The following is a 13,987-nucleotide window of genomic DNA, read 5'->3' as shown; positions in this document are numbered from 1 at the left end:
TATTTAGTTCCAAAATTGTTTCCAACGAAGAAATTAAAGGTTTTAAAACCAGCGCTGATACCATTTCTGCGAGATGGTCGTCATAAATGATACAAGTACGTAATACTCCAGTTTTTCTTTAGGATTATATACCGAAAGTAAAGAGCAGTTTTGTAACTAAGGTGTAAATTTGAGGCTTAATGAGATGGCTCGACCTGACAGCGAAGATTCTATAGATTGCAAATACAGTACTTAGGAAACGAAAAAATATTAGCTTTCGAACTGACTGAACTTTCCATTCGCTGCCTTTTGAAAAAGTTGCAAACTTAAGCATTAGGGTTGCTAATTTTATGGACTGAAACACACAAAATTTGCATAAAATTTATTGAGGTTGATTTTCACAAGATTCAATATTGTATAGGTTACTAGTAGAGTAGATTAAGCTTGATTTAATAGGGCACATCCAGTTTAAAGAAGGGAAACAGTGGGCAGTTGAAGTTACTTTTGGCAGGTTCCTTCTCTGCAGCTGAGATCTTTTGCACAAGGACACAGCTCGACGTAGCCACCTTTAACTTGAATTTGCTGATTGTTTGGGTAGAACAATGTTTTATCTTCAGGCCGATTTCCTACACGGCATGAATCCCCTAGAGGTCTCAGTTTATGGCATGCAGGAGTTGAGTAGCGTTGCATTCCTATAGAAAATGAATTCTTTTGTTTATAGTTGTATACCAATTGTAAATACGATAAAGCACATTTCGTGTTTATGGAAAGGAAACTGGGACTATTGGAACAGCCAGAAACAAGCTTCTAGTAAAAAACATTTATAGAATAAGTTGTAAATAATTAAAAGAATTAGATCATTTAGTATGCATTAAGTTTATACTCAACATGGAGATGAACATCCTAAATACAAGGAACTGAATGGTTCACCTTATTTCAAGGTAGCTTAGAATGTGGGAAAGATTATGCGCATTTTAGTTAAGAAATTGCGCAGGCGGCTCGAGTTAAAACATCTTAATTTAATGTTAAGCTAAGTTAACTGCCCCCGAAGATAATTTGAAGTATACGTACCAATAACACAGCATTCGTCATCGCCGCAGTCGGCTTGGCTGCTACATTTACTATAATCTGCTCCATAGGTTATCTGGAAGGAAAGAAAAAAGGAAGGTCACATAACTGATACCGTAGGGTAAGCCATACACAATATTTATGGCTAAGCTTGGCTTGCAGCAAATCATATGGAAGAACGAGCACGTATGAAGGTAAATCGATTTAAGTACCGCAAATTAAGTACCTTTCAAAATACTTGAGTTTAGGTAAGATTAAAATTTAGTCGTTTCCTAATTGTTCAGTTTCACCTGAAGTAGTTATTTCAGAACTTTCATGCAAGTATTCTGGAACAATCGGGAATGCCATTTTCAATGGAAGTTTATTTATTGCATTTGCTAGATGTTCGCTAAGGGCAAAACTTAGCAATGTTAAGTAGCAATTTTACTATTTTCTAATTGCATCTTCGATCCAGTGGAAGTGGCGTTTGCACTCTACGACACTTGACCGCCCAGAGAACTAGTTTCAAATTTAATCGCCGACTAGAGGAAACTAGTAAGCTTTTCGTCGATGGTTTCCGAGTAGTCGATCTGTCTCAGGCCAGCGGCTTTTTCCTCCCAGAAACTCGGGATTTTCGTCCCATGAACTCAAGAAATTGACCGTAGAATCCACCGTCTAAGACAATAGTTAGGATTAGGGACCACTTGTCATCCTCCTATGTTCAGAGTTAGTCTTTGGCCAGCTATCTCTAATTGGCCTCTGGCAGAGATAGAGCTGCTCCTGTCTCCAAAAGTTGCACAGGGCTAAAACGGCCTCGCCTACTCCCTTGTAAGGGTAGGCATAAGGTTTTTTTAATAAAATCTAAAAATTGACTAGTATTTCTCTTCAAATATAAATGAATACATCCTTTGAGATGTTAAAATCTCTCATCTCTAAATATCTTATGTATCGCGTCTATTCCGATGGAATTTCAAATTCGGAAAACTGACCTGTTATCAGAAACTGGTCACAATTATGGATGTTAGTTTCAAGAGAATTAAAATATTGCTAAAATGCAAGATCATTAACATGAAACTTTTCAGAATCAATTGACAGAGTATGAGACAAGATCAACTTCAGCTGAATTTGGATATAGCCATTTTTGTAAATCTTCATGATTTGATCCATTTCTTATTGCACATGGCAAGTTTCTTGACACTAAATATGAAGACCTTCGATCAATGAGATTGTATCATGTTCTAAATACACTAACTAGGAATTCGATTGACCTCTGCAGAGCATAGCCATCATACTGCAAAACCCTATTTAAGAAACGAGTTAAAAACATAATTGAAAATTCTTACCAGCCAAGCTACAAAAATTTCTTCATTACAGGATCCAAGTTAAACACTAATCAAAAATGCACAAACTTAAAAACAAAAACCACACATAAATGGGAAAATTTGAAACAACTTTTTACAAAACAGCAACAGAAGCCTTGGGAATAAAGCGTAAATGGATTTAAAAAAAAAACCTGGACTACGAGACTGGAACAGAAATTAAAAAAGGACAGTTACCAAAAATGGCTAAATTCCAAAACAATAGAAGCAGAAATAGGGTATAAAAGAAATAGTACAATTGCAAAACGAGAAGTAAGGAAAAAAACAGAGATTTGGAACAATTTCGTAACAGAACTAGAAAATGATTTAAGCCACAACCCAAAAAAGTAATCAAGAACATGAAGAAATAAAATAAAAATACAAAATAGATTTAGAAAAATGAGTGACCTATTTCCAAAATCTCGGGACGGAGGAGAACAATAAAATTTTAAGGAAGAATCGACTTAATAGAAAATATCAATGTTAGAACTAAAAAATATAAATATTAAAAATAGGAAAAACACCAGGAGAAGATAATATAAATATTGAAGTATACATAAATGCAGGTGAAAAATTTAATGAGACTTCGGAAAAATTCCTAACTCTTGGAAAAAAGCACTCGTTATCCCAATCTATAAAAAAGGAAATAAAGAGGATTGCAATAACTATAGGGGAATTAGTTTGCTGAATACAGGATAAAACATATGCAGGAATATTAAAAAAAAGAGAAGCTAAGTAGTACTGGACACCTAGAGGACAAACTACCAGAAGAACAAAACTGTTTTCGAAAAGGCCGATCCTGCATAGATCCAATTTTTACTTGAAGATTAATATAAAAAAGAGAATTTCAAAAGAAACGTGGCCTTTATTGATTATGAAAATGCCTTTGACAAAATTAGGAAATTTTTTAAAATATTAACTGGATTTAAAAAAAAAAAAAAACATACCAAACCAACTTTTATGATCCATTCAAGAAATATTACAGGAAATAAAATAGCAGTTAAATTAGAACACGCCTCAGAATGGGAAGATATATCAAGAGGCGTACGACAAGGATGTACCCTCTCACCTCTGCTTTTCAATATATAAATTGAATTATAACAATAGGGAAATAGTATAACCATTTGGTATACAAATGGTTCCACAAATGAAGATAGATTGACTATTTGCAGATGATCAAATAGTATTAGCTACATCAGAAGATGATTGACGAAGATCATTAAATGATCATAATATAATTACAATAGCTAAAAAAAAGTAATATCATTCAAAAGAGTACCAGATTTAATCACATCACGTATACTTTCAGATACTTGGATGTGATCTATCGTACGAAGAAAAAAGACAGACACTAAAATGTTAAACTTTGTGAAAGTAGATGTCATAATAAATTATATATTTAAGCCATCCCTACTACGAAAAACACACTAGAATCAGACTGGCTTGTCAAAACAAACTCTACAATACGGAAGCGAAACATGGACCATAAAAGAAAAGATGAATTCCAACAGCAGAAATGAAGTTCTCAGGACAGCCAGCAAAATAGCTGGATATACCAAGTAGGACCATAAAACAAATGAAATTTTACAATCCCTGAAACCTGAAAATAAAACTAATTACTACATAAGACAGTGTAAACAAAAATGACTAGAATATTTAAATCGAATGGACAACAGCAGGCTACCAAAAATATTACAGATACAAGATGTGGAGAAAGAAGAATCGGAAGACCAAGAAAGAGATGGCATGTATTGGACCGGAACTTGGCCTAAAATCCATGTTAGGAAGAAGAAAAGAGTTACTAGAACGTCGGCTCCTCTCTAATAACATAAAAAAGAAAGTATAGTTAACTTATCGAAGAGAGAAAAAACGAACAGTGCTGGATTAACTCTGCCAGGGCTCTTGGTTATTTGCGCCAAGTCCTGTATTATTTTACAAATAGTGGGAACGAAAATAGCACTTGGATTAAAATTCAAGTAACTGTAGAACACAGCAGGATCATTATCCTTCTAGGCCTTTGATTATGTTCATTAAGTAGCATTGGGCTTACATTTAAAAGTTATGCATGTTTATATTAAATCTTATATTAAAACTTAAAGTTTAACTCAAACCGACTATTTCAGTATTTATCATTCGCAAAATATTTAAACCAGCGCTTTGATGCCAACTTGTATTCTAGGTTATTTACTGGCCGCGACTGGTTTAGAATGCTCGTAATGTTAAAATGAGCTGTAGATGTGGTTCATGGGTACTAAGAAAAGTAGTTTCAGCTCAGATTGGCAAGAGCCATGGGTTGTACCATCGGCTAATAGTTTTCGCATTTACACAAGCAGCAGTAAGTTCTGCTGATTTATCGATGGTACACCTCGTCGAGAACTCACCGGAATCTTTGTTTACTGCTTCTTACGATAGTAAGAAAAAAATAAACTAGATTAAATCTCTTATTACAGTTCGTATCCATGAAACTTGGATTGAAACTTTCTGTACTGTCGGATGTGCAGTGTAAGTTCTATTCAATAGAAGTTCACTTAAGAAATCTAAGATTTATCAGCGGATATTTTATCACTGAATGTATCAAATAGCAGCGTTTCAGAAGATTTAAACGTTTGAAATCTGCACTTATAGAAGTAAATTTCTTAGTTTTAAGAACTTCAGTCGCATGATATTGAATAAAAGATTTCCCTACACGTGTTAGCGTCATTTTCAGATGTACTGGATCCAGTTCATTTTAGTATGAAAAAAATTCCAATCTCTACTTAAGGTGTATTAGTGAAAATACTTATTCGCTAGGTCTGTTTTGGTATGTGCGTGAACTTTATGGGCAGTTTGCGATTTGTTGAAGTCATTCAGCAGCGGGTATTGAGGTATCCGACCACTAGTTTTCATCCCAAGCACGCAGTAAAATTATGTGCTCGCTCTTCTCCAGAGTATTTGAATTATTCAAGTAAACGGTTTCTGAAGGACTATTCGGACTTAATTGAAGTCAAATTAGCGATTTAAAAACTTCTGAAGCTAATGGCGTTCGCGCGCATTGGTAATGTATTACGAAAGAGGGTTTCGCTTACCTGAAAGGTCACAAGAATTACTGCAAGGAATATAGCAGGGTTCATATTGGCGGCCTTCGTTTGTCAATTCCTGTTAAAAGAAAATAAAGAAACGTATGACAATCATTCGAAATTAAAAAACAGTGTCAGATGAGGATAAGTAGAATTCTGTTAAACTAAAGTAACCCGCAATGTCGCTTTCTTAGCGATGAGGGCAGCCTTGACCTAGAAAAGCGAAAGTTTGTCTAGACTTCTCACGCGATCAAGAAGCGTTGTTCAAGATTGCATAACCACTGAGGTGGGAACAATAATGATTAGAAGTAATCAAGGCGCATAAGAATGCGTAGACTAAACGATGTTCCTAATCACTGGCTTATTTCTATTTAGTATATTAAATCTTTCAAGTTCAAAGCTTAGTTTAAAACTAAACGTTTTAATCTAGTCGAAAATATTTATTAGATAGTCGACATAAATGAATATCTGATGTCAGAGTGAGCCTTTAAATACGTTACTAAAAAGAGGGTAAGAATCAAGCGAATGTGGTGTAATGCATAAAATATGCAGTGGAGGCGTTAACGGAACAGTTGAACGTTGCAGATGCGACGCACTAAAAGCTGTTACGTCAACTGAGATGAGGATCGAACATGTTAACTTAAACAGAACTATAACGGGTTAGGGGTAATGGTTTTGGACAGCGTGAACAACTATGTTGATATATTGACCAGGAATATTAAAGTTGGAATATTCGTTACTATTGTGATGAATATTGGATTAAGGGGGTGGAAGGTGCTTTCGAAACTAAGATTTTAGTTCGATCTTAAGATATCGTGCAAAGAATTAAATTTTCACTTTCTAACGTTTGTAGCATTATGAATGCATGGTTAATAACATAAGAGCGCATTTATGTTATGATTTACACCGTTTGTATTAACTAGCAATTTCATTTTCATAAGAAATCAGGATAGTCCTTTCAGTTTGAGTGAGCTGAAGTGCAACTAGACAAAAACGCAGTTCATCTCCAAGGAAATTATTTTAGGAACGGTGTCATAAGACTGACTTGCATCCAGGGATTCGAATTTCGAAAACTGATGTCTACTGACTGTCAGACTCTGGACGAGAAGGAATTTTCCCTTCAAGATTGTAGTTAGCATGCATCAGGTTTCCTTATGTTATCTTTAATCTAAAAAGCCTTCAGTTTTGAAGTGTACTTTAAGAGACGACACTATAGGAAGATTCCATGCATCTCGTTTGTCAACACGAGCAGTTGCGAGTTCTTTGGGATAAGATCTGGCGACTTTATGGTTTGATACGCTGGGCAACTTATTTAGAAAAGAAACTGCGCAAGCTTCTTAGCTGAATTGTAATCTACTCGAGTACTACAAACACTTGTTGGTACATTACTTAGCTTTTTTTTTTATTTTAGTGTTCCAACAACTAAGTACCAGATATTTCCCATTTCCAGAATACTGTTGCTCTTCCCCGCTATGGAAAGGAATACCGACTGTGGCTATTAGAAAATAAGCCAAAAATTAAGATTTGTTAAAAGGGGAAGAAAAACTTTTGATAGCAGTGGTGTTCAAAAGGTTGTCCTCGCCACACTAGAGATCAATGAAGTAGCTGCGGGAAAGTCTCACTGGAGAGTCACGCAAGGTTCGTTGAATGAAAAAGGACGTCATCGGTACAACTGGATAGAATTAATTTAAGATTAGTAAGTTGGCAGTTATGAAAAAAATAGGCAACAGTAGAGATCTTTGGTTGCTTGAGTTCGTGAGTCAAGAGAGGAACCATCTACTTCCGTACACGCAAAACCATACAAGACAACCAAAGAAAATAGTTTTAAAGAAATGTAGGCCATGGTAACTGGCCATAGCTTTCCTGTTGAAATAATCCGAGTCCGTTTAACTGTTCTTTGGGAGAACTCATTTTCCCCTAAAATGGGGACTATATTCCGACGACACCGAATATCTTCAGTTCGAGAAATGTTACTTTTCTTGCCTCGTAATTGCACTGTAGGTCTTCCACCCTTTCGTATGTGGGCGAGATATATTTACGATTAAGAGATGTTGCAATTCGTTACGTCTTTCTTAGCGTATGTCCCCAAAAAAAAAAAAAAATTAAGCAATGAAATTTGTAAAGCGGAGAATATCAGAATCCATACAGGCGACTAGGATAACTTGGTATCTCACCTGTTTAGGACGGAGGCACATTCTTTTAAGGGGAAAAAAAAAAATCTTGCATTTATATGCAAAGTCAGCCTGCTTATCCGAGTATATTGAGTCTTCACTCAACCAAAGGAGCAGGTTCGCATCACACTACTCGGTTCCCTGGAGGGGAGAGTTGCCCGAATATGTCACACCCGACATATTTATTGCCCAATATGCTTTTAAATGATAAATCACGTTTGTTTCTACAAATTGATTCCTTATGCATCTCATGTCTGTATTTTTTGCAAGTGTTTTAAACGTTTTTTTATGACCCTACAATCGGTATCACTTAGGAAAACAGACCAGTGGCTAAATCGCACTGGTCTGCTTCCAAAATCGTACCTAATAATAAGGAAACGACAGTAATGTGAAACTTACTCTAGAAAGTTTATTTATAAACAAAATTGAAAAATTACAGAATGTTTAGGGATTTTCATAATTCGCATTTGGGACAGTAATATATTTTGACCTCTTTCAGTACACCACCACAACTTTCATGAACTCATACCCTAGAAACACTCCAGGAAACCACGCATTTCGTTTAAAACGCTAACGTAACAAGAGTTAATGGTTTTTATAAAACAAATACTGAAAATAATATAACAAGTCTAATAACAAAAAAAACAAAAACTCTAGTAACGTACCGTGAAATGCTATTATTCGATCAATATCATCTATATAAACAAAGTCAAGATTTACATTGAACTTAGCTGATTTTTTTCGACCTTAATAACTCATGAAAATCACAATGTAACCTCTCGACTTTTTCCCTACGATGCAGACTACTCATTTAGTTTATGTGCCAGCCGCTAGATACCGCTTCTATTAATTGGTTTATGAAAAATACCTAAAGTACGATTTAAGCACCGGTACGCATTAGCCAACTCTCCCCTATTTAGGTAGATTTAATCTGCGTGCGATCACCCAAGTTAATTATCAGAATCCGAAAACAGCTTGAAAAAGAAAGAAAGCTGCGTTTGATTATTCCAGAGGACTTCTGGGTTTAATCTTATGCTCTTCAAAATGGCCGAAGTTACTGCAAGGTTACGAAAAATCTCTTGTGGACTGTATTGGTATAAAAATGTCATCACAAGCCTGATTTAATATACAAATAATTAAAATATCATTAAGTGATTTATCTGAAAACAGATAAAATAGAAAACGTTACGGAGTTAAACAAGAAAAAAATGTCGACTAATATTTGTAATTTCGGTTATTAAGCGGTAGTCACTTGAGTAGCGAAACTAAAGAGGAAGGCGGTGGCAGCCAAAGATGATGGAGAGGCAATAAAAATAGCAAAACTGGTGCTGTTCAGAACAAGACTAACAATTAAATGCTGTTATTACTCTTCATCATATTGCCGCTTAATTTCCTCTCTGTTAGTAACCACTTCCTGTAAGACATTAAAAATACTTTTGTACTTACCTCTTCAAATCTCGCAGTGAGACGAGAACTATTTGCCGATGTCAACTGCATTCGGGTAATTTATACATCTCAAGCGGAAATGGGCACGTGTTTGTAGACCACTACAGCAGTGACGCCACATTTTAAGACCTTTATCTGTAGCCGTTTGAATATTTCATTCTAGTTCTTCCGTCATCTAAAAGTTATCCTCGAATGGAGGGGAAGGGGGGGGGGAGGTTTGTTGGGAAACACTTTAAACTTCATGTACGCGGAGGACCACGAAAGTGGTGACTTTCGTCAAGGTTATCGATAATTATGATGAGATCCTCTTTAGTTCGCGGAAAATCCCAACAGAAAATGATTTTCAGAATGTCAACAGTGTCTGTAATTTGCTAACAGCGATCCCCACGTGATAATGACGTTTAGAACAAAGGGAAGATGCAATTCTTTGAAAAACGCAATCTTTCCCATCCTTTAAGGTTACCTTAGCGGGAGGTCCAAATTGATACCCCTCTGTTTTCTTTCTGCTGGAATAAAACGTACAGAGTTTGGCGTGTCACTGGGGTGTGTCAAGCTGTCATTGTATGTCCACCGATTGTGACCTCAGGTGTACGTTGCAGATTGGGATTTTGTAATCCAATTCCTGAACACTTTTCCTGGTTCTCCGTTTATGTCACACCTACATTATATGTAACTGACTTCGAACTATGTTAAATCCAGTTTAGGTTGTATGAAAGAATTCTCGGGAAGTGCTTTGGCTTAATTCCTTTTTTTCTTCTCCTTTTACTCGCACTATAGGTCGCTCGACCTCTGACATCCATCCGGGTTTGACATCAGGCACCCAATCAAGAACGTAGCTCGTATTCTTGTTATTGAAAATAACTTAAAATGATGGAGCGTATTTATAAAGCTTTTGCAATAGAAAACCTGACGAATATGATTGCAGATTTGCATTTGATCCATGCATAAAGCGTCAGTAGGCGGTGAATATATTATCGGATGAAATGCTGGATCTACTGGTTTAAACTAATCACAGAGCGCCTGTTCCACTTCAGCATACAACTTGCAGCCTTTCTCTTTTCTTGTAGTACCACGTGAGAGGTTCAGCCTATGTGTTGTTGGTTCCGAATCTTTTGACAAAGATTCTCCCAGCGATCTGTGAAACGTGGCATCACAGAGAAGGATGATTCGTTTCGGCGATTTTCTCTGACTTGCTTACTCAATAAGGAATCTCTTGTTTCTGAGTGCTATGGATATTTAAACCGCAATGCCGCATAGCACTCAGAAACAAGAGAGGCCTTCAAATCCAGCATTTTGAGACTATGGTGAAAAGGGATTGACCCATGCTCGTGGTCAAAACCCAAACATCCGCTTGCTGTCAGATGTTTGATTCTGAATTGTATGGTAGATCGATAGAGTTCGGCTGTTTGCACCGAACCTCTGACATTCACAGAGTGATAATATTTTATTTACGCATTGTTCAGCAAGATGAGTTGTTACTAGTTTGGGTAAATCGCTGAAATGTTGTCTTTACAGACTCCCATATTACACCCATCTTCTGATCTGAGCAAATATGAGTGGGTATTCACTCACTCACTACACACACACACACACAAAAAAAAAAAAAATTGAGAGATATTAGGACAGAGAGCAAATGATGGTTTTTTTCAGTTGAAAATGGAGACGATGGTACACTATAATATACTCACTGCTTCTGTAATTTACTTCCTTAAGCAAGCCTCTTCTACAGCTATTCATACGTACCCATCATTTATTATTATTATTATTATTATATTATTATTAGAGACCTACAGGGAGTCAAGGAGACTGTAAATTACCCAACCCAGCTATCATACCTTCCCTTAAATTCATTTACACTAGATGCACTCACTACTGTAAGGGGCAAATTATTCCACTGACTCACTGCTCTCTGGGAGAAAAACCTAGCTCTTACTCCATTCTTGATTGAGAATAACCTTAACTTCCATGGATGTCGCCCGTGTTCTCTCCCCACCTTCCATATAACGAACAATTTCATCATTTGATATTCAATAACAACCATTCAAAAGTTTATAGACCTCTATCATGTCACCCCTCTTTCTCCTGTTAACCCAAGTCTGCAATCCCCACGCACCCAGTGAACATTATCTTAAATCTGTTGCTTGAAGAGTTGTCGAGGTTGATGATTTCTCTTGTTAAGATTTGGTTTCCATATCACTCTGCGCATCTCGAAGGAAATTCTTTCCTGGATTTCAAATTTAGATCATCTTTTCTTATCTTATATATAATATTATATTACTTTTGTCCTTTTTTCCATTTTAGAAATTAAAAGAAAACGGTACAAATCTGTTTCCAAAAGGCAATTAGTATATTACGATACCTTTCTCATTTAAGAGTCTCCAGTTGCTTACTGGAAAATAAATGTCTCGTCTTCCAGTCATTTTGGTAGCAGTTCAAACGAGGAATTGAACTCCCTTAAAACTATTCCATCCAGCTCGTTACACTTATATGTAATCACGAAAAGCAATCTATGAGACTTAAGAATTACTCCATAGTAAGAAATATATACATATATATATATTGTAACTTACGATTATCCTACGTTGCTAGAAAAGTTGAAATAAGACAGCTGACTTGAGATTAAGCGTTATACATTTTCATATCCTGAAACTCTATAAACATGGAAATAAATGCTTTTATATATATGAATATATATATGGGAATATATATATATATATATATATATATATGAATATTTATTTTATATCTTATGTTTTTATTTCTCACCTGAAGAAGTCGGAGCACCGATGAAACTAGTTGTGATGTATTAAAGGTTTTTGTTATACTTTCTCGGGTCTAGTCAGTTAAATTTATTTTTATAAATGTATACATCCCGAGTAAATCCTAATTCATATATATATGAATATATATATATATGAATATCTATATATATATATTCATATATATATATATATATATATATATGAATATCTATATGTATATATGAATATATATGAATATCTATATATATATATATATATATGAATATCTATATGATATATCTATATATATATATGGGAATAAATTTTTAACTTGGGTATATTGTATATTAGGATAACCAAGCAATTTTATATGCTTGGTTATTTTAGCTCCTAATCCCAAGTATGCAAACAATTAAGTTTGCGCCTGAAACAAAGTTCAAGTCTAAAGATGGTACAACACCAGGGCAACTCATTGTAAAGGTGGTTAAAGCTTTGATCACTATTCTTAGTATTTTCCATAATGTAAAGCACATCTCACTAGAAGATGTATACTGCAATGCATTATGGGTGGGGTCACTACCCAGACCGGTTTCGACCTTTTTTGAGGTCTCCTCAGTGAGTAGCTAGACCCTAAATACCAAGGTTTTAGTAATACAAAGCCTTATCAACTTTACCTATATAAGTTGCAACAAGGTGTATTAAGTTTTAATAAAAATCTCTGGAGGAGATATTGATGGGAATAAATGCATTGCAGTATACATCTTCTAGTGAGATGTGCTTTACATTATGGAAAATACTAAGAATAGTGATCAAAGCTTTAACCACCTTTACAATGAGTTGCCCTGGTGTTGTACCATCTTTAGACTTGAACTTTGTTTCAGGCGCAAACTTAATTGTTTGCATACTTGGGATTAGGAGCTAAAATAACCAAGCATATAAAATTGCTTGGTTATCCTAATATATATATATATATGAATATCTATATATATATATATATATGAATATCTATATACAGGGTGTTCGGGATAAATTTGACAGTTTCGTAAGGAAAAAGAAAATCTTCTTTGTATCTATTAAATTTAATGAATTGACAAAAAAACATTACAGGCAGAGTTAATTACAATACTATCAACAAGATTTACTCAAAATAACCACCATTAGCATCGGTCACAGCTTCAATTCTGCTTCGGAACCTCGAACAAGCTGATGCTACAGTCTCCCTGGGAAGGGCCGCAAAAACTGTTTTAATTTTATCCATTAACTGGGCTTTTGTATTACTGGAAGTGCGATTGGTGTCTTTTTCAACTGCGCCCCATACAAAATAATCCATGGGGTTAAGGTCTGGGGAGTTTGGAGGCCAAACATTTGGACTGGTGAAGTCGTAGAAATTTTCAGACAACCATTTTTGACTTTTCCCAGAGGTGTGGCAAGGGGCCGAATCCTGCTGCTATACATACGGCCTACCATTGGCTACCCTTGTTATCCAGGGCTTGACTACAGTTAGCAACTCCACGAACAAAGCCCGAATTCCAATGCCAGGGTTCTTCAACACCTGTTCCTGCAGATTTGCGAGGAATTCTGCTGTACGAACGCAATCAGATCGTCTGCTAGGGATCTTTCTTCTTGCTACATCCTCGTAGTCACCATTGCAAGTCTCTAGTTCATGCCTGATTGTTTTTACTGTATTCAGGGAGCATTGGGCAGCAGTCGTAATATCCTTATTTTGATGGCGGGCACGAATCATCATGATACAAGTTATTCTCTTCCATGATTCAGGTGGGTTCCAGCTATCCATCCTTTCTGACATCTTGTATATGAATGAAGAAGGGTCCAAACTTTTAAATGAAGAGAAGTGTGTGTTAATACATGTAACTTACGGAAAAATATAATTAATTATAAATATGTCAAATTTATCCCGAACACCCTGTATATATATATATATATATGAATATCTATATATATATGAATATCTATATATATATATATATATATATATGAATATCTATATATATATATATGAATATCTATCTATATATATATATATATATATATATATATATATGAATATCTATATATATATATATATATATATATATATATATATATATGAATATATATATGGGAATAAATTTTTAACTTAGGGATATTGTATATTAGGATAACCAAGTTATTTTATAAACTTGGTTATT

At 35.2% G+C, this 13,987-nt stretch overlaps 1 protein-coding gene across 2 annotated transcripts; it reads right to left on the bottom strand.

Annotated features, from left to right (window-relative positions):
- Window positions 1-346: 346 nt before the first annotated feature.
- On the bottom strand, window positions 347-9,188 carry LOC150095186 (astakine-like). Of its 2 annotated transcripts, none has more exons than XM_090410215.1 (4): window positions 9,058-9,188; window positions 5,450-5,519; window positions 1,051-1,123; window positions 347-671 (listed from the first exon to the last, which is right to left on the bottom strand). In XM_090410215.1, the coding sequence occupies exons 2-4, from the start codon at window positions 5,492-5,494 to the stop codon at window positions 478-480; spliced, it is 312 nt and encodes a 103-aa protein (XP_090266341.1). In that variant the 5' UTR covers window positions 5,495-5,519; window positions 9,058-9,188; the 3' UTR covers window positions 347-477. The 2 variants fall into 2 exon arrangements, with proteins under 2 accessions (XP_090266341.1, XP_090266343.1); XM_090410217.1 differs by lacking the exon at window positions 9,058-9,188 and adding an exon at window positions 8,277-8,420.
- Between the last annotated feature and the right edge of the window lie 4,799 nt (window positions 9,189-13,987).

Source organism: Typopeltis vanoorti, chromosome 20, assembly GCF_054136105.1.
Source record: "Typopeltis vanoorti isolate ZY-2024b chromosome 20, IOZ_Tvanoo_1.0, whole genome shotgun sequence".
Taxonomy (NCBI): domain Eukaryota; kingdom Metazoa; phylum Arthropoda; class Arachnida; order Uropygi; family Thelyphonidae; genus Typopeltis; species Typopeltis vanoorti.
The sequence above is the reverse complement of the archived record's forward strand: the minus strand, read 5'-3'. Positions and strand labels throughout refer to the sequence as shown.

Excerpts from the sequence above, each read along its gene's own strand:
- LOC150095186 (XM_090410215.1), bottom strand. The coding sequence starts at position 5,494 with ATGAACCCTGCTATATTCCTTGCAGTAATTCTTGTGACCTTTCAG. Across the intron at positions 1,124-5,449 it reads TAATTCTTGTGACCTTTCAG|ATAACCTATGGAGCAGATTA; the intron begins GTAAGCGAAACC and ends CTTTCCTTCCAG. Across the intron at positions 672-1,050 it reads TGACGAATGCTGTGTTATTG|GAATGCAACGCTACTCAACT; the intron begins GTACGTATACTT and ends CATTTTCTATAG.